General features: G+C 36.4%; 2 protein-coding genes across 2 annotated transcripts; one reads left to right on the top strand and one right to left on the bottom strand.

Annotated features, from left to right (window-relative positions):
• Window positions 1–9,255: 9,255 nt before the first annotated feature.
• Window positions 9,256–12,805, top strand: LOC105966617 (cyclin-D5-1). Its single transcript, XM_088826746.1, has 8 exons — window positions 9,256–9,392; window positions 9,729–9,945; window positions 11,077–11,129; window positions 11,494–11,587; window positions 11,669–11,755; window positions 11,830–12,124; window positions 12,212–12,336; window positions 12,437–12,805. Exons 1-8 carry the CDS (start codon window positions 9,256–9,258, stop codon window positions 12,608–12,610), a joined length of 1,182 nt encoding a protein of 393 aa, XP_088682872.1. The 3' UTR covers window positions 12,611–12,805.
• A 1,348-nt stretch (window positions 12,806–14,153) lies between these two features.
• On the bottom strand, window positions 14,154–18,835 carry LOC105966621 (calcium-transporting ATPase 2, plasma membrane-type). Its single transcript, XM_012991212.2, has 7 exons — window positions 18,383–18,835; window positions 17,675–17,729; window positions 15,655–17,591; window positions 15,406–15,564; window positions 15,154–15,325; window positions 14,760–15,061; window positions 14,154–14,664 (listed from the first exon to the last, which is right to left on the bottom strand). The coding sequence occupies exons 1-7, from the start codon at window positions 18,554–18,556 to the stop codon at window positions 14,416–14,418; spliced, it is 3,048 nt and encodes a 1,015-aa protein (XP_012846666.1). The 5' UTR covers window positions 18,557–18,835; the 3' UTR covers window positions 14,154–14,415.
• Between the last annotated feature and the right edge of the window lie 476 nt (window positions 18,836–19,311).

The raw sequence follows: 19,311 nt of genomic DNA on the forward strand, positions 1-19,311 counted from the left end.
ATATTAGACAAGCAATCACAAAGAAAGCATAAATATAAAGTCACACAGACTACAAACTAGCACACAACAAGTCAAGGTTTTGAAAGAATGTTCAAGTTTTTCAAACAAGAATATAATTTTTCAAAAGGCAGACATTTTGTTCCCATGTCAGCTGGATTGAACTCAGATGGAATTTTCTCAAGATCAATAACCCCTTTTTCAACAACATCACGAATGAAATGGAACTTCACATCAATATGTTTAGTTATGTCATGAAAACAGGGGTTTTGCACAATTGAATGCCAGATTGACTATTAGAAAATATTACCACTTTGGAATTAAGAATATCAACTTCCAACAACAACCCCTTAAGCCAGATGGCTTCTTTTATAGCTTCAGTAGCAGCTATATATTCAGATTCAGTAGTAGACAGAGCAACAATGTTTTGGAGTTGAGATTTTCAACTAACACAAGCACCATTTAAGGTGAACACATAAGAGGTAGAGGATTTTCTATTGTCCCTATCATTGGCAAAGTTTGAGTCCGCATAACCACATAGTTCAATCTCAGTTTTGCCTTTAGAAAACATCAAACCAGTATTAACAGTACCTTTCAAATATCTAAGCAGCCATTTTAATGCCTCCCAATGGGGCAAACCTGGATTAGACATATATCTACTCAAGCAACTCACAGAATATGCAATGTCAGGCCTAGTACTAACCATCAAATACATAACAGACCCGATGGCATTGGCATATGGCACTTTTTTTCATTTCAGAGATTTCAGGTTCAGTCTTGGGAGACTGATCCTTACTTAACAAAAAATGAGAAGCAAGAGGAACAGATACGGGTTAGGCAGACAACATAGAAAATTTATCAGGGATTTTCTCAATATAGGAGGATTGATTTAGGAACAAAGTACAGCCAGGTCTATCTCTGATTATGTCCATGCCAAGAATTCTTTTTGCATCACCAAGAAGTTTCATATCAAACTCATCACTACGGCATTTAATCACATGATTAACAGTTTGAATGCAAGGACTAGCAATGAGCATGTCATCCACATAGATAAGCAAGAACACAAGAATTTTTGCAGACTCTTTAAAATACAAGCATGGATCAAATGAACTTCTTTTGAATTTTAAAGACATCATGCATGCATCAAATTTCTTGTTCCATTGCTTAGGTGACTGTTTCAGTCCATACAAAGATTTCTTTAACATGCATACATAATCAGGATATTTTTTATTAATAAAACCCTCAGGCTGGTACATATATATTTGCTCATTTAACTCACCATGCAGAAAAACAGTTTTCACATCCATTTGTTTTAATTCCCAGTCAAAGTGAGCAATTAAAGCAAGCATGATTCTAACACTGGTGAATTTCACAACAGGGGCAAATATTTCAGTGTAATCAATACCTTCCTTTTGGGTAAACCCCTTAGCCACTAGCCTAGCTTTGTATCTAACAGAGTCAGACTCATGTTTGACCTTAAACAACCACTTACAGTCAACTAAAGAACATGTAGGAGGTTTAGGTACAAGAATCCAAGTATATGGTTAACATGTAAAGACTTCATTTCATCATTCATAGCATTTAACCAATCAACAGACTCATTAGAATTCAAAGCTTCCCTATAAGACTTAGGTTCATTACCATCTAGAGAATCAAACACATGAAACACATGAGAAGCAAGTTGGTAATCATTCAAATGATGAGGCCTAACAATGTTTCATCTATCTCTGCCCCTAGCAAGTTGGTAATCACTAAGATCATTCACAGAGGGAACATCAAGATTAACATTTTGATCAAAAACAGTGTTTTCAGGCATCTCATTATTACATCATCAGAGTTTTCATTTTCAGTTTGAACAGAATTAACAGGTGGAATCTCCACCTCAGAGGAAGTGGTATCAGGTGAAACAATATTAGAAACAGATAAGCATGGAAATTCATTTTCATTAAACACAACATTCCTGCTAATCACAGTTTTAAAACCTTGATCACCATACAACCAACACCTATAACCCTTAACCCCTTCAGGGTATCCTAAGAAAACACATTTCACAGATCTGGGGTCAAGTTTATCAAGCTTTTGATGAACAAACACAGTACAACCAAAACTTTCAAATTGGATAAATCAACAGGTTTACCACACCATTTAGATTCAGGCAATTCCCCATTCAAGGGCACAGAATGAGACCTATTTATCAAATAAGCAGCTGTAAGAACAGCTTCACCCCAAAAAGGTTTTTTCAAGCCAGAAGAATTTAGCATAGATCTAATTCTATCAAGCAAAGTTCTATTCATTCTTTCTGCAATACCATTTTGTTGGGGAGTGTACACAACAGTTTTATGTCTCTTAATGCCAGATTCAGAACACAAAGTATCAAATTCAGCATTACAGAATTCATTTCCATTATCAGTTCTCAGAGTTTTGATTTTCTTTCCAGTTTGATTTTCAATCAAGATTTTCCAGTTTTTAAATCTTTCACACACATCAGATTTATTCTTGAGTAAAAACACAAACACTTTCCTAGAAAAATCATCAACAATAGACAGAAAATCAATTGACGAATTTTAATCAACTGACGCAGAACGGAAGCACGGTAAAAAATTAATTTCTACGAATTAATCCTATAGAACAAATTAACATTCGGAATCCACCGAAAACTCTGGAATCCACCAGAAAAATAGAGAAAACTCTAAAGATTTTATTAAAATTCGAAATTCTTCTCAAAATAAAGTGCTAAGGCAGCTATTTATACTAAAAAACTGAAAATTCTAATTAAACTAAGAAAATACTAAAAATTACCAAAAACGGCAAAAACGAGTTAAATCCTAATTCTAGTAGATCTCGTAATTTTGGGTACAACCCAATTTACGGAATCCTAATACGATTTTTTTATGATTTGATATTAATTTTCTAAAACTTGCCTAAAATAGCAAAAACGAACTTTTAGGAGTCTAAACGATTGGATTGCTGAAATTGGACGTGATTAATATATTTGGATTGTATGTATATATATATATATAATTCTTATTCTTATTCTTATTATTATTATTATTAACTAGATAGTAAATAGTCTATAATAATAAATATTTCTAGTATTTAAATAGAAACAAATATGTATTACTTAAATAATTCATAATAATATAAAATATAATAATAATAATAATAGAAAAATTAAAAAAAAAAAAAATATATATATATATATATATATATATATATATATATATTATTCTTCTTCTTATTATCCAAATTACAGCAGCTGATACATTGTTCAGCAGTAGCCAAAATCAAAATAAAATAGCAGAAAATTGTTGATTCAATCATATATCATCGTAAGAGAAAAGGGGAAACTGACAAAATCTTTGACGATGCCTTTGTAAACGAGTACGGGGACGGCGATTCCGAATATTCCGGCGAGGGCAAGGTTGCGGCGGGTCCATCGGAAATGGTGCTCCAGATTCTCTCTAGCCGTTGCCCATTCCTCGATCCAATGGTTCTTCCGCATCTCCATTCCTCCTCCCATCCTGTTGATTACTTTCTCTCTCTAGATTATTTTCGTGAATCGATTTGAACAAAAGGCGGAAATCTGGCCTTCAAATCAGACTGAAGAAATTTCGAGCCAGAAAACGAAGAAGAAATATATGAAATGTTTTTATTCATTTTTCTTTTGGTCCAGAAATCTAAAGTCTGGCCCAAAACAAATTAAACAGAAAATAATAATAATTAAAAAAAAATGAATCAGGCAAAGCAGTCAGTAATCAGTATAATGTGGTGGATTATATGGATTGCTTTAATATTAGCTCATTGAATTTGATTGCACTCAAATTGGGGTGGAAAATCGGAAATTTTCAAATTCCGCCAATTCCGATCCGATAATATCTGAATTTGGAGCTATATTTTTCATTTTCGATTTTACCGAATTTATTTGAAATGAGATTGGAATGTTTCAATTTGTTTTTCATACATGTGTTTCTATTTATTGCGTTTTGTCGGACTCTCTCTTGGATATTCTTGTATTTTCCTACAAAATATCGAAGAGAAAAAATAGAAAAAATTGTGAAAACTCCTATTATATCCGAATTTGAAAAAATTATAAATTAATGCAATTTTTGAATTTTTTAAATTCCGCAGATTCCGAAATCGGAATGGATTTTTGCATTTCATTTCTTTTGGGACAAAAAATCAACTTCCAAAAAAATTGTAGATTATCCAAAAAAAACTATTTTTGATCAATTTCATCTGATTTTCACTCCTAACTCAAATCCATTCCCCGTCCTAGTACGCTTTCTGTTATTTTTTTTTTAAGAATTATATCACAAACAATTAATTAGAATGCATTAAATCAAATGTGGAGGTCACAAAAAAGCTAGACATTTTGTGAATCGATCAAAGACTTAGAGGGTGTTTGGCTAAGCTTATAAGATGTTAAAAGGAGCTTATAAGATGTTTTAGAGCTTATAAGATCTTCCAAAGTGTTTGGTAAATTTTTAGAAAAAAATCTTAATTTTTTTTAAAATAAGCTGTTGGAGAGCAAATAAGATCTTTTTAAATAAGTACCTCTACCCCATCTTTTTATTTAAGATCTTTTAATGAGTAAAAATAGAAAATAAGCTCATTATCCAAACACTCTAAAAAATAATCCTAAAAATAAGATGTAACAGCTTATCAGCTCTTAAAACATCTTATCAGACGTAAGAGCTTATCAGTTGTTTAAAATAAGCTTAGCCAAACACCCTCTTAAGACAACATGATGAATCAAATCCCAACCAACCCCCAAAAAAATAAAAAATAAAAAAGGCTCAAGTAGGGAAGAAATTAACCATTATTTAATTCAACAATCAAAACAATTTATAAGATAATTAGTTTTAAGAAGAGATTATCCTCCTATGTAAATCGAAACAAATCAAATCGAGCAATGGCAGAGCCAGAATTTCGTATTTACGAGGGCCAAATATGCATAAACAATTCCGCAGTGAGCCGACGATACTAAAAGATCGATAACAATTTTTTTTAAAGTAATTTATATAAATATAATCCCATTGAGGAAAAATAAAAATAAAAAGATGATAGTATGACACAAATAATAATAATAACAAACTTCCTTGTTGCGTGACAATATTTATGAATGTTGTGATTGATTTGTGGGTACAAGTTAGGGCTGGCAAATAATAATAATAAAAATAATAATTATTATTGTAATTATAATTATAATTAATAAATAAATAAAAAAAAGATGAACGTGTGGGAATTTAATTGAGAATGGAGGAGCGTCTTGGTTATGAATTATGATATTCCCAGTTCATCGTGGTCCATGTTTCTGGCACACGTGAACCGCTCCCTTGTTCACCACCAATCATATTTTCTTATTAAAAATCAATTTATAAATATGATATAAATTGGATAAATTACGAAACCCCCTGAACTTAGGCTGAATAACGAAAAACGTTCCCACCTATCTATAGTAATCAAAATTCCCCCTCTGATTAACTGTTGGTCGAGTTTTTTAACAGAAAACAGTGCCGGCCCTGGGCAGAAGCCACGGAAGCCATGGCTTTGGGCCCCCAATTTTTGGAGGGCCCCACAAGAAAAAAATTGTTATAATATATGAGATAATTTTTTTTATATATATAAAAGAATGTACAAATCTTATAAAATAAGATTAACTCAAGGGCCCCACATGGCAATATTTAGATAGATATATGTAAAATATATGTACGTATATATAGAAAATATCAAAAAAAATTATGAGAAGTTTTGGTTTTTCCTTTTTTTTTTTTTTTTTTTCTTTTTTCTTATCTCACTTTCTTGTAAACCCAATTACTTCTTTTATGAAAATGGCTTAATATTAAGACTTACAACTGCACATAAGGAAATTCGAACTTTTATATATATAAAAACGGGCCCCGATTTTTACTTCGTCTAGGGCCCCCTAAACCCTAGGACCGGCCCTGACAGAAAATGTGTCCAGTCTATCATACTTTCTGTTAAATAGGTGAGAAATAAAAGAACATATCTGATATTGTGGAAAGAAGTCTATTCCCTGGCATAAACAAAATAATCCGTGAAACGTCACACTTTAAGGAGAATGGCGTAAGACGGAAACAAACATCAGGGTTTTTTTGATAATTAGGTATATGTATGGGTATTTTTCACTATTTAGCCTCAATTCAAAGAGTTTTCGTAATTTACTCCATGAATTGGGACGCCTCCAATTTATTTATTTATTTATATATTGAAAATACTATTCTTTCTGCATAGTAAATAAAAGTCTTTTGAGAAATTAATCGGCAATTGGCACTCTCGTATAATAGTTCGCAAAATAAATGAGATATATAACATCACATTAGGTTAATCATATGTGACAAACTCGACCTAGTAACCGTTGGCAGCACTTCAAACTTTGATCAATTGATACAAGTTCACTTGCTCTAACCGTTAGACCATTTATTGCGATGCGAACACCCCAATTGTTTCCTGCCTTTATTAGTTCATCACTTGTAGCTTATAAGTTGGTTTGCATAGAATATTCCAATTTTCAATAAAATTTTACCAAGAATCTAAAATGATATCATCAATTAAACTAAATATTTAAGTTGGATTTGACTTTAATTGCTTCATTTAGTCATTTGGATTTAGTTTTTGTCCATACTAATCTAACAGCAAAATTAATTTAAAATACTAGGATATGCTTTTATATTACATTAGTGTAATATGTGTACTTCATATTGTACTTTACGGATTTTAGTATATGTTATATTTGATGAAATATTGCGATTTATTATTTATTTATACACTCTAAAATAGATGTACGCTGAACAAATAATAATGATATACTCGTTGTATTTCACATGACGTATATCAAAACATACATCAAGTAAACTTGACATACAAGGATAAATTAAAGTATCGAACATTCTTAAACATTGACTAAGTATATAATATTTATGGAAAAGATTTGCTAAATATTTATAAATAAATAAAAAATCATATTACAAGAATTATATAATTCATTAATCTAGAGAATTACCGATTTTTTTTATGAGAATAATATTAGATGGCCACGTGGCATCAATGTAACATGTCATTCATATGTACACCGTAGATACGTAAACTCAAAAAAGTGAGATACACTTTAAATGTTTTCTTATAATATTATTATATTAATAGGAAACCAAAACTCAAAAACAAAATCACGAAATATTAAAAAAAAAAAAACAAAAAAAATTAAAATAAAAAAAACATTCCCTATATCCCATCCGTTAAATTTGGCGGCAGCAAAACCGCAACTTCTCACACTTTCGCGCAAAAATCAAGATTTTCTCGAATCTCTTCTCCGTTAGAGAAAACCTTCATTTGACTACTGAATTTTCCTTTTCCGTATTTTTCTCCCAAGATTCTTGCAGAAAAAAAAATTAAATAGAAAAAATGGAATCTGAAACTGCATCTCCGAATCTTTTCTGTGAAGAAGATGCATCAACTTTGAACGAACACAGCGAAGAAAAAGATGAAGATTTGCAGTACTGTTCAGTTTCCGATGCAGACAACGTGTTTGTCGAAATGCCTCTTCAACGATGATGTGGTACGATTCCACGTCACGGTTTGCAATTCCTCCATCGCACTTCTTGATTCCTCGCGTGGGCACTACCTGCATCACAAAAAGTCGTTAGGGCGCCGGGATTGGTCCCGGCGAAAACCCTCCGACGCTCAAGTCAGCTTTGTATGATAGAAGAATTCAGAGAATTCTTGAGACTGCTAGGGAGTTATGAATTGCGTCCCTTTAATTGTGAGGTTTCCGGGTATTTATATGGAGATATATATTCTCATGGGCCTAAGCCACTTAATATGGGTCAACTTGGGCCTAACTGTTTAGATCATGCCAGTTTAGGCCTTAGCCGACTTGGGCTTGTACTATTATCTTTAGTCGATTTGGGCTTGGTTTGTGTGCCTCTATGGGCTTGTAGATATGGGCCCATCATAAGCCCCCCACTCTCAATCGAATCTCGGGTAGCGAGAATTGATGGAGAGTAGTTAGTGTGTGTAGTCATGTTAGGGACATTTGTGATTTAGTTAGTCGATTTGACAGCTCGTAGTGGAAGCAACTTGGCGATTGATGAAAATAGTTGTAGGGCATTTCGCGATGCCGTTGACAAATTGGTAGCTCATGAGACGGTGAGTTGCTCAACGATTAGTAGAAATGACGGTTGCATGCCATTGGCAAATAAATAACAAGTGAGACCGTGGTCAACTCAAAAATTTATAGTGACAGTTGGCAGCTTGCGCTATCATTAACAAGTAGGCATCGTGAGGTCGTGTCGGCTCAATGATTAGTGGAAATGACAGCCGATTGACATGCCATCGCCAAGTTGGCAGATCAATAATTAGTAGAAGTGAAATTTGATGGCTTGTCTTGCCATTGGCAAGTAGGCTGCTCATAATGTCGTGGGCGGCTCAACAATTAATCAAGTGGCGATTGATGGCTTGCCAACTCGTGACACACTTCATTTTCAAGTTGGCAAATCTGGAGGAGTCGTGTGTCTGTGCACAATTCGTGATATAATGATTGATGTTAAACGGATTATATAGAGCTCTGCAAGAGTCGTGTGTCTAATAGCAATTCGTAAAATTGTGAATGATGGTGTTGCCCCGGAATGACAAGTAGTAATAGAGCGTGGTGCATTCCTGTATTAACAGTCAAGACCTCAAGATAATCCTCGAACCTGAAATAAATATCCGAGAATAAAAATAATCCCTCGACAATCATATTAAATCGGGAGAAACGAAGAGTTTCCTCCATAAAAATCACATGTTCACGAGGAATTTCCTGCATAAAAAACACATGTTTGGGTACCAAGTTATCAACGAAAAAACATAAGATTGGGTGTACAAGGTCTTTAATCGAGCCAATTAGATATGGACTATAGGATGCCATCTCAAAGTTTTTCAAGTTCTTAACTAAGCCACCAGAGGACAGACCGCGAGTTGCTAGCTTAGAGTGTACCGACTTGGAATGAGACAAATCAAGGGTGTCGTCTTGGAAGGGGACAACCTGAAATAAGACAATTAATTAGAGGTAATAACTTTTTGGGTGGCAGCTTGCAAGCCAATCAGCGGCAAGACGGCTCAAGATGTGTCGTCTTGGAAGGACATGGTCATACTATCTTTGAAGATGACAACTAATTAGAGATGACGTCTTAGAATGAGAGCGCTTAAGGTATGCCGTTTTGAAAAGACTAGCTGTGGTAACCATAGACGTCGACTTGTATGGAAGTTGTCAATTGCGAGGTGGCGAATTTGGGGGATGCAACCTGCAATATGATTATTTATGAGTTGGTGAGTTTCGTGACGTTATTTGTTTCGCCCACAAGGTGCCATCTTGGACGGATACTGCAAAGTGGAAGGTAATGGCTTTTTGTCTTCACATAGTGGCGGTTTGTGGATGCAGATACAAGGCTTGTCGATTTTTCGTCGGATCTTGAATAATGACAACTCAAAGGATGCCGCCTTGGGTATGATAATTAAAAATTTTCCACCTTGGGTGACGGTTGTTTAAAAGATGTCATCTTGGGTGATGATGGGTGTTGGATGAAGATGATTCAAAAAGTACCAGCTTGGGTGGCGACAGTTCAAACAATACCACATGGGGAGATGAAAAATTAAAAAATGCCGCCATGGGTGATGACATTTCGAAAGGTGTTAACCTGCAAAGAAATGTAACCATATATCATAATTTCAAGATGGTGCTTCATGAGGTGGTTGCTCGTAAAACGGCTGCTTCCAAGGTTGGGTGATGACAATTCAAACGATACCGCATGGGGAGAGGACAACTCAAAAAATGTTGCCAATGGTGATAAAATTTCAAAAGGTGTCAACCTGCATAGAGATGTAATCATATATCACAATTTCGAGATGGTGCTTCGCGAGGTAGTGGCTCGTGAAATGGCGAATTTGAAGGTTGGATGACGGCAGTTCAAACGATACCGCATAGGGAGATGACAACTCAAAAAATGCCGCCATTGGTGATGACATTTGAAAAGGTGTCAACCTGCAAAGAGATGTAACCATATATCATAATTTCGAGATGGTGCTTCGCGAGGTGGTGGCTCGTAAAACGGCTGATTCCAAGGTTGGGTGACGATAGTTCAAACGATACCGCATCGGGAGACGACTACTCAAAAAATGCCGCCATTGATGCTGATATTCCAAGGTGGCGTTTTTAGGCCGCACTAGCGGGTAGAAACGGTTCAAAGTGCCAGCTTGGACGGAGGTTTCTTTGTGCATCGCGTTTTGAGTAATGACAAGTCAAAAGATGTTAACCTGCAAAGAGCTAATAAACTATAGAATGGTAGCAGTTCATAAAAAGGTTACTCAATAGAAACTTTCACAAATGGCCGGTTCTAAGGTGTCATTTTCGGGCCACATCGGCTGGTAGGTATGGTGCATAATGCCGGCTTGGACGGCGGGTACTTTGTGAATGTCACAACTTCAGTAATGACAACTCAATAGATTTCAACCTGCAAAGAGCTGATAAATTATAGAATGACTGTAGTACATAAAGAAATTGCTCTATGAGGAGCCAACAAGGGCTAGAGTGCATGCATCAAAGGGACTCCACAAATTTCTCGGTTCTAAGGTGACATTTTCAGGCTACATCGGCTGGTAGCTATAGTGCATAGTGTCGGCTTGGACGTCAGCTGCTTTGTGGATGCCGGCGACTTCAGTAATGATAACTCAAAAGTGTCAACCTACAAACAGATGGCAAATTGTTGAATGGCTGCAGTGCATAAAACACTTGTTCAATGAGGAGCCGGTGGCGGCGAAGGGGCGTGCCATTGGAGGACTTGTCAATGTGATCAATGAATTTCCACAAATTTGAGTTAACGCTTGTTCCGGAGGGACCATTGACCTTTTCAGGACTGAGCTTGATGTCGACACTGACTTTCAGGTTGAGCCTATAATCTCTCTATCGACTTTTATGGAGTGTTCAACTTCCAAGTTGTATTTTGAAGGGATACTTCTTTTTCTCTTCTGCCATTGCCAACGTCATCTGTTCTTCATGAGTGGAACTTCATTCTCAATGATTAGGTAGTGTTTCCCACAGACGGCGCCAAAATGATGTGGTACGATTCCACGTCACGGTTTGCAATTCCTCCATCGCACTTCTTGATTCCTCGCGTGGGCACTACCTGCATCACAAAAAGTCGTTAGGGCGCCGGGATTGGTCCCGGCGAAAACCCTCCGACGCTCAAGTCAGCTTTGTATGATAGAAGAATTCAGAGAATTCTTGAGACTGCTAGGGAGTTATGAATTGCGTCCCTTTAATTGTGAGGTTTCCGGGTATTTATATGGAGATATATATTCTCATGGGCCTAAGCCACTTAATATGGGTCAACTTGGGCCTAACTGTTTAGATCATGCCAGTTTAGGCCTTAGCCGACTTGGGCTTGTACTATTATCTTTAGTCGATTTGGGCTTGGTTTGTGTGCCTCTATGGGCTTGTAGATATGGGCCCATCAAACGAGAAATCGCGTTTCGATGGAATCAAAGAAGGTGGCTTAAAGTCGCCCGTTCCGACGCCATCAAATGGATTATAGATGTCTGTAATTTTCTCAAAAAATAAAAAAATAAAAGTAATTTATTTTATTTTTTTGGAAATTTGAAATTTTCTTGTTTGCAGACAAAGGCCATCTTCAGATATCAATACCGTACTGCTTACCTCTCGTTGATTTATATCGATCGGTTTCTAGCACGAAGATGGATTTCTGTAAGTATATTTTTGGTGTGTTGGTTTTGAATTTAACTACGACATTTTCTTGATTATTTTTCGATATATTATAGGAAGGGCAATTGTGGAATATTAAATTATTATCGGTGGCTTGTTTATCTCTGGCTGCAAAAATGGAGGAAATTCGAGCAATGCCGGTAACTCGGTATCATGTAGAGGGATATAATTTTCAAGGAAATACGATTCAGAAAATGGAATTAATGGTCCTTCATACATTGGAATGGAAAATGAATTCCGTCACCCCGTTCGCTTATCTCAACTACTTCGTCACTAAATTCTGCGACGAAGAAACTAGGCGTCGAGAACTCGTGATCGAAGCTGCTGAGGTTATTTTCACCATAATCGGAGGTAATTAATTTTCCGGTTTTTTTTTTTTTAAGTTTTTTAAAGATTGCTTTTTTAAGTATTTGATGAACTTGTTTAATTTGCGCGCAGAGATAAATCTAGTGGAACATCAATCATCTACTATTGCAGCAGCATCGGTTTTAGCAGCTTATAATTTTCAATTAACGAAAACGGAATTGGATTCTAAGATCGATTTAGTTCCATCTTTGGAGAAAGTGAGTTTTTTTATCTTATTTTGTTTTTAATTTATCTTTACCTCATTTGATATGGAGTGACTCGTAAAATTTAAACGTTTTTTTTCCCTCGTTCGAATAGGAGCATACTTCTTCGTTTTATCGTTTACTTCAAGAAATGTTGACGCTGAAAACCCCAGAATCTGCGGCTATTCCTCCCAATTCGTCGCAAATCGATGAGTCGACAAATGCATCGAGAGTTGGTACCAAAAGAAGACTCGATTTTGACGATGGTGATCAAGACAGTCCCTCGTAGAATATATATCAGAATATTAATCTGCGTAAAATTGGATTCTTTTTGCTATAACTAGAGTTAAATACCAACATATGGTATGATATTTTTTAGCCCTTACGACAAAATGACGAATTTGCGTATAATCAAGAAAACCCGAAAAAAAAAAGTAAATCTTTAGCTTACAAGTGATGAATAATAAGTTGACTAAAGTACAATAGCCAGTTGGATGTGGGATTGCCAATTTTTTTTTTTTAGTAGTGTTTGGTTGGTTTTTATTTATTTATTTATTTTTATTATTTTCTTTTTCTTTTATTTATTTATTATTATTTATTATTATTGCAATTTTTTGGGGGCCATTGAAAAAAGCATGTTAATTAGAACAATATTGTCTTTGTTTGGTGTTACAATGTGCTGTCTTTGTTGTCATAAAGCCCAATATAATCATTCTGCTTAGGAATTTACTGTTCAAATCAAAATTAAATCATGGTTTGATTATTACACTATACAAATTTATAACAATAGGGGATGAATTTTTTTTGAAGAAAAAAAATAAAGATTTGATTTTTAGCCCTCTGACTGTATATAATTTATCAAATGGTCCTTGTTTGGTTTGATTCATGGTGAAATTTTTGATCACATGGTTGTCTGTAAACTTGTACTGAGGTTTACATTAAATAACCATGGTCTCATTCTGCAGTGTGCAGCTGGTTTTTTAATTTTTAAGTTGTGGTCCAGTAATTATGTATAAAATACCAAGATATGTTATAGTACAAGAATTTTCAATTCTTGTTTGGCTGCAGTTGTTTGCTTTTAAATTAATTTAAAAATTAAATAAATGGGTATTGAGTAAAAAAAATTCAGAAACATTGAAGAGTTTTTTTAGTTTTAATAAGCAGAGGTTAGTTATAGTTCAGGAAGCTTTTAATCATTGGTTTTGGTGAGGAGTAGGCACGAAAATCGAAAATCGTATCGATCTGAAAAACTAATTCCATTTTTGTTCCAATTTTGTTCCAAAATCCGGAAAATCGAAATTGGAATTTGGAAAATCGGACAAATTACGGCCACCCCTCTCATTTTAAATATTTTTACATCAAATTTATGTAATTCGGTTATTTACCGAACCAAATCGTATATTCAGTTCGGTTTTACCTATTTAACATCCCTAAGTTTACTTCTAGAGGTATAATTTACATAGCTGAGGAGTGGCTATAATTACCCAAACCGGAGGGTTTTTTTATAATTTGACCATAACTTAAGGGGTGGCCGTAATTGCCTAAAAACAACTTAGATGAAAAAAAATTAATTTGAATATTAAGAATTATTTAGAAATTGAATTTGAATCGAAAATCCAAATCTCAAACCTTTTTTCGAAAAAATAAGAAATTGGAATTTTAAAAATTTAAATAACAAAAAGGTTTTAAAGTTGAATATTATGAATATAAATAAGTGAATTTTAGAAATTACGTGCCGATTTTCACCCATAATTAAAGATACACAATCTAATAATAACATGCGAAGAATAAGGCCGATTGAACAAAAATAAATATTGAGCCAAAGTCGGAAATTTTCGAGTCGAAATCGCCAGAAATCGAGAGTAACAGATGATTAAATTCCAGTCAACTTTTCTGTTTGCAGCAGTCATAAACAAATTAACAACAATCAGTGAAATAAATCAACTATACATAAATAAAAGAAGTAAAAATCCTACACTAATAACAGATGATTAATTATTAATTAAATACCTAAGAAGCCAATGAAATCAAGAATTTCTTACAATTAAATCCAATAAAATTATTGTCACAGTTGCATTAATTTGTGTTATGTCTTCAACTATCCATAGGAATATACTTCTTCACTCCCGCAGCAATCGGCATGCTCAAAAACCCGATAAAAACGCACACAAACCACTGCACTAAAGTCAGAGGAATCGTATTCGCAAAAGTCCCGAGGTATTCAATAATCACGATCTGAAAAACTACAGTCGAGCCAAGAACCGTCACGAAAACATTATTTCCCAAAATGCCCTCGAGCACGTTTATTTTCTCCATGTCCCTCGAGTTCACCTCATTGAACAGCTGCCCAAATAAATAAATTTTTAAAATAAATTCAAGATAAAAAATATGGAGCAAAAATTAAAAAAATTAAAAATAAAAACAGAAAATAAATTTACCTGGCAAAAGACAAAAGTGTTGAAAATAATCGTATTTAGGATCAATCCGGAATTCGAGCTTCCGTTAAGTTTGAAAACCGATTCTCCGTAGGCTTGAAGAAACCATATCACGAAGAACTGATACAACGACTGGCCTAGGATGTTTCTCCACATGACAGCACTTATGAAATTACCCTTTCTTCCGACGGGCGTTTTCGTCATTAGTGCCTCATTTGGCGGCTCGGTAGCTAGTGCGAGCGCGCCTAGTGTATCCATAATCATGTTCACCCACAGAAGCTGAACCGCCGTTAGGGGAGCACTTCCTGAAAATTAACATTTCATTCGAAAAATTAAGAATAAACTTTTTTTATATGATTGGAATATATAATTCTAAAAATAAGTTTTTCTTTATTACCGGTTAAACAAGCCGAAGAGAAGTTCACGACCAACGCAACGATATTAACAGTCAGCTGGAACTGCACAAACTTTTGAATGTTCACGTACACCGAACGGCCCCACTTGGCCACGGTCACGATGGTCGAGAAATTGTCGTCCAGAATTATGACATCAGCGCTCTCTTTCGCAACCTAAAATTCAAATAAATAAATAAATAAAAAACAAATGATGCTACTTTATATTTAATTATAAAATTAATATAAAAAATCACCTCGGTTCCAGCGATGCCCATAGCAAGTCCGATATCCGCTTCGTGTAGTGCGGGAGCATCGTTTGTTCCGTCGCCAGTTACAGCAACAACTTCATTAAAAGTTGTCCTCAAATGCTTCACTAATGTATGCTTGTCCAAAGGCGACGAACGAGCCATCACCTGCGAGAAATAATCGATATCAGTAACAAAATTAAATTTAAAAAAAAAAATTAATATAATACAGAGAAATACGCGAAGCTAATTAATCACCTGAATCTTGGGAATCACTTCTTGTAATTGCTCCAAGCTCATCTCACGGAAAACGGGGCCCTCAATAGCAATACCGTCATCAGTAAGTATCCCACATTCTCTAGCAATGGCTTTCGCAGTGTTGATGTTGTCTCCAGTTACCATCCGTACAGTTACTCCAGCCGAACGGCAAAGTGCAACGGATTCTCTAACACCCGGGCGGACGGGATCTTTGATTCCCACAATTCCGATACATGTAAATCCGGAAGAGGGAATCGCCTCGTCAGCAGAAACCCCGTTTTCCAGATCCGTGTAAGCAAGGCATAGCGTCCGTAGCGCCTCGTTGGCAAACTGGTCGATAGTCTCCGTCAAATAATCCCGCGACGCGTCGTCGAGCGGCACCACTTCACCGTTCGAATCGATCGCCTTGTCGCATGCCGCCAGTACTATTTCTGATGCCCCCTTCGTATGGGCCCGTAGACCCCCTTGATCAGGAAGCTCCAAAACGACCCCCATTCGCTTTTTAGTCGAATTAAACGGCTCGATTTTCACGAGCTTACACGTGTTTCTCTCCATGTGGAAATCACCTCCGAGCGAGAGGCCGAATTCGAGTATGGCGGTCTCGGTGGGGGTCCCCAAAATCTCGCGCTTACCTTCCTCGTTGACCACCACCTCTCCGGCGGTGTTGTTGAAGATCGATTGGAGGAGGACCTCCACCGCGGGCCCGGGCAGCTGCTGCTGCTGGCCCGGGACCACATCGCTCACGGTCATGCCGATGCACGACTTCACGACCGTCATGTGGTTTGTCGTCAGGGTCCCGGTCTTGTCGCTGCATATGCTCGTGGCGGACCCCATCGTCTCGCACGCCGCCAGGTGGCGGACTAGTGCTTTGTCGTTCATCATCTTCTTCATGGCGAAGGCCAAGCTCAATGTGACGGCTAGAGGGAGCCCTTCGGGCACCGCGACGACCACAATAGTGACGGCGACTGCGAAATATTCGAGCAATTCGAGCGCGTCGTCGCCTGACCAAATTAAGGTCGTACCGTCTTGCAATTTCCTAATGAAGATTTTTTGGACCAAGACCGCGAAAGTCACTATGGCGAAGAAGAGTCCGATTTTCCCAATAACCGTCGCAACTCCGTTGAGTTTAACCTGCAACGGGGTTTCGTCGTCGCCTCCTTCCGTGAGCGTCGCCATCAACTTCCCCCACTGCGTCCGCATGCCGACATTAGTGACGAGCATCTTGCAAGAACCGTCTTGCACTTTCGTACCGGAGAGTAGAAACGGATTCTCATCGCTAATTATAACGGGCTCGCTCTCGCCCGTCAGGCTTGACTCGTCGATCAAGACGGAGAACCCCTCGAGGAATAAACCGTCCGCAGGGACTTGATCGCCTATGGCGAGGTGCACGATATCACCCGGCAGGAGCTCGTAGATTGAGAGCTTCTGTCGGTAGCCGTTCCTCGTCACTTGGATCGAGATCTTCTTCTTCTCCTTGTCCAAATCCTTGAATTGCAACGACTGTCGGTAATCGCTAGTTGCAGTGACGAAAACGACGAGGAGAATGCTGGCCACGATTCCGAGGCCGTCGTGGGCCCCACTGGGCCAACCCTCGGTGGCAATGCCAACTATGAGAGAGAAGAAGGCGCACACGGCGAGGATCATGAGAGTCATGTCATGGAGCGCTTCGTAGACGAAGAGCCAGAAGCTGCGGGATTGGACCTCTTCGAATTTGTTGATGCCGTAGATTTGCTGGCGGCGGTTTAGGGCGTCGGCTCCGGTGGGGAGGCCGGTGGTGGGGCTCGTGGCGAGCTTGGCGGCAATGCCGTGGGCCCCACCGTGGGTTTTTAGCTTTTTTACGTCGTGCCCTTCGGCGATGGAAGCTAGCTCGTCGGCGCATATTTGGAAACCGGCAGCTTCGACTTCTTTGGGAACACTATAATCGGTTAGGTGCACACCTGAAATATAAATATTTTGGAAAAGAATCGGCATAAAAGATTGGAAAAATAATAAAATTAATAAAAATCAAACAAAATTTTACCTTTTACAAAGTGAATTGCAGCTTTGGATACAAGAACTGCAATTCTCAATTTCTCCTGAAAATTTTGTCCCCATACAATATATTATTGTTAGCCACATTATCAAAACAATAGCTAAAATTTATCTTTTTAAATTGCTAAAAAATTAGATTTTATTTAAAAATATTACTAATACTAGAATTTTAGCACAATGATGGTAAAAAAAATACAATTACAATTTCAATTACGTAATACAGGTAAAACTCTGTAAATTAATTCAATTGAGATTAACAAATTTCTGTTAATTTAGCGAAATATTAAATTATCCAACTAATAAAATAATATGTGACCGAGTTGGGACCAAAAGCTAATTATTATCTAAGCGAGGTCGAGTATTAATTTATCGAGGTTATACTCTACAGTTAAACCTCTACAAATTACTACAGTCGGAACTATGGAAATGGAAATTCTATTAATTTAGCGAAGTATTAAATTATCGAGTTAATAATTTAACATGTTTTCACCAAGTCGGGACCAAGAGAAATTATTATATTAACTTATCGAGATTCTAGTGTACCGATTTATTTTGATGTGAAAACATATGTTTGTCACTTCCATTCTAGATTTATTTTAAGACATTCTTGCCCTTTTCCATTTTCTCTTAATTAATAATTTAATACTATAATTCTCAATTTTGTAAATAAAAAAAATACGGGGGCGAAAAGAAAAACCTTATTGGTTTTGCGCATTTCAGAAGCCTCGTTGCGCTTGGGGATATTGGCGGTGAATCTGAAGCGGCGCTTGGGGTTTTTCACCACCGAACACCGATCGCGCCACCGCTGCAACGCCTCCGCCGTCGCATGTTTCGACTCGAAATTCCAATTTTCACTCAATAAATTCTCCATTATTTCCCCGCCCTAAATTCAAAATCAAAAAATCCTATCTTTTCGTCTGTAAATTAAAATTAATTCCTTTTTTCCCCTTTCTGTGAAACCAGTCGTTGCGTTTCAACTCGTAATATAGGCAGCCATTGAAAAAATGTAGAGAGAGAAAGTGCTGCGCAACTTGCAACAATTAACAATGGAAATTGAAGCTTCGTCGAAGAAGAAGTCAACCTACCTAGAAAGTGACGATTAAGAAAATATTTACATTTTTTATATATTATATTATATTATAATTATTATGATTTATGAATTATGAATTATGAGAGATTCTTCTTTCCGATTTTGTCGTCTGAGTTTCAATTGGTTGTTGAGCGCGTAAAGCTATAAATTGACATTAAAATAATGAGAAATTTAAGGTAATGGGAAAGGGAAAATGATTAATCATAAATACTAATTAAATTTAGATTATGTTAATTAACAGTATTAATTATTAAAGGTGATTTTTTTGACTAAGTCAATTGTCTAGTGGGGGAATAGACTTTTATTGGTCGTCGTTTACGCGTTCCATACGCGTGGGGTGCGAATGGGATGGGTGAAACTATGAAAGTACTTTGGGATTTATTTTTCTATTTCTTTTTTGAAAATAAAGATTCTTACAAGAATAATTTAAGAAATGAAAGTAATTTTTTGAATGATTTTGATAGTTATTATTATTTTATTTTGAAGAAATACTTTGAGATAATAATTTGAGAATAAAAGTAATGTTTGTTTATGAT

This window comes from Erythranthe guttata, chromosome 12, assembly GCF_056151865.1.
Source record: "Erythranthe guttata isolate IM_541 chromosome 12, IM_541, whole genome shotgun sequence".
Lineage (NCBI taxonomy): Eukaryota > Viridiplantae > Streptophyta > Magnoliopsida > Lamiales > Phrymaceae > Erythranthe > Erythranthe guttata.

Coding starts and splice junctions, on each gene's coding strand:
- LOC105966617 (XM_088826746.1), top strand. CDS start 9,256: ATGGAAGTTGTCAATTGCGAGGTGGCGAATTTGGGGGATGCAACCTGC. Junction 11,130..11,493: donor TGGTACGATTCCACGTCACG/GTTTGCAATTCC, acceptor ATGGGCTTGTAG/ATATGGGCCCATCAAACGAG. Junction 12,337..12,436: donor TAGTTCCATCTTTGGAGAAA/GTGAGTTTTTTT, acceptor TCGTTCGAATAG/GAGCATACTTCTTCGTTTTA.
- LOC105966621 (XM_012991212.2), bottom strand. CDS start 18,556: ATGGAGAATTTATTGAGTGAAAATTGGAATTTCGAGTCGAAACATGCG. Junction 17,730..18,382: donor AAATGCGCAAAACCAATAAG/GTTTTTCTTTTC, acceptor CAAAATTTTCAG/GAGAAATTGAGAATTGCAGT. Junction 15,326..15,405: donor TGGGCATCGCTGGAACCGAG/GTGATTTTTTAT, acceptor TTTGAATTTTAG/GTTGCGAAAGAGAGCGCTGA.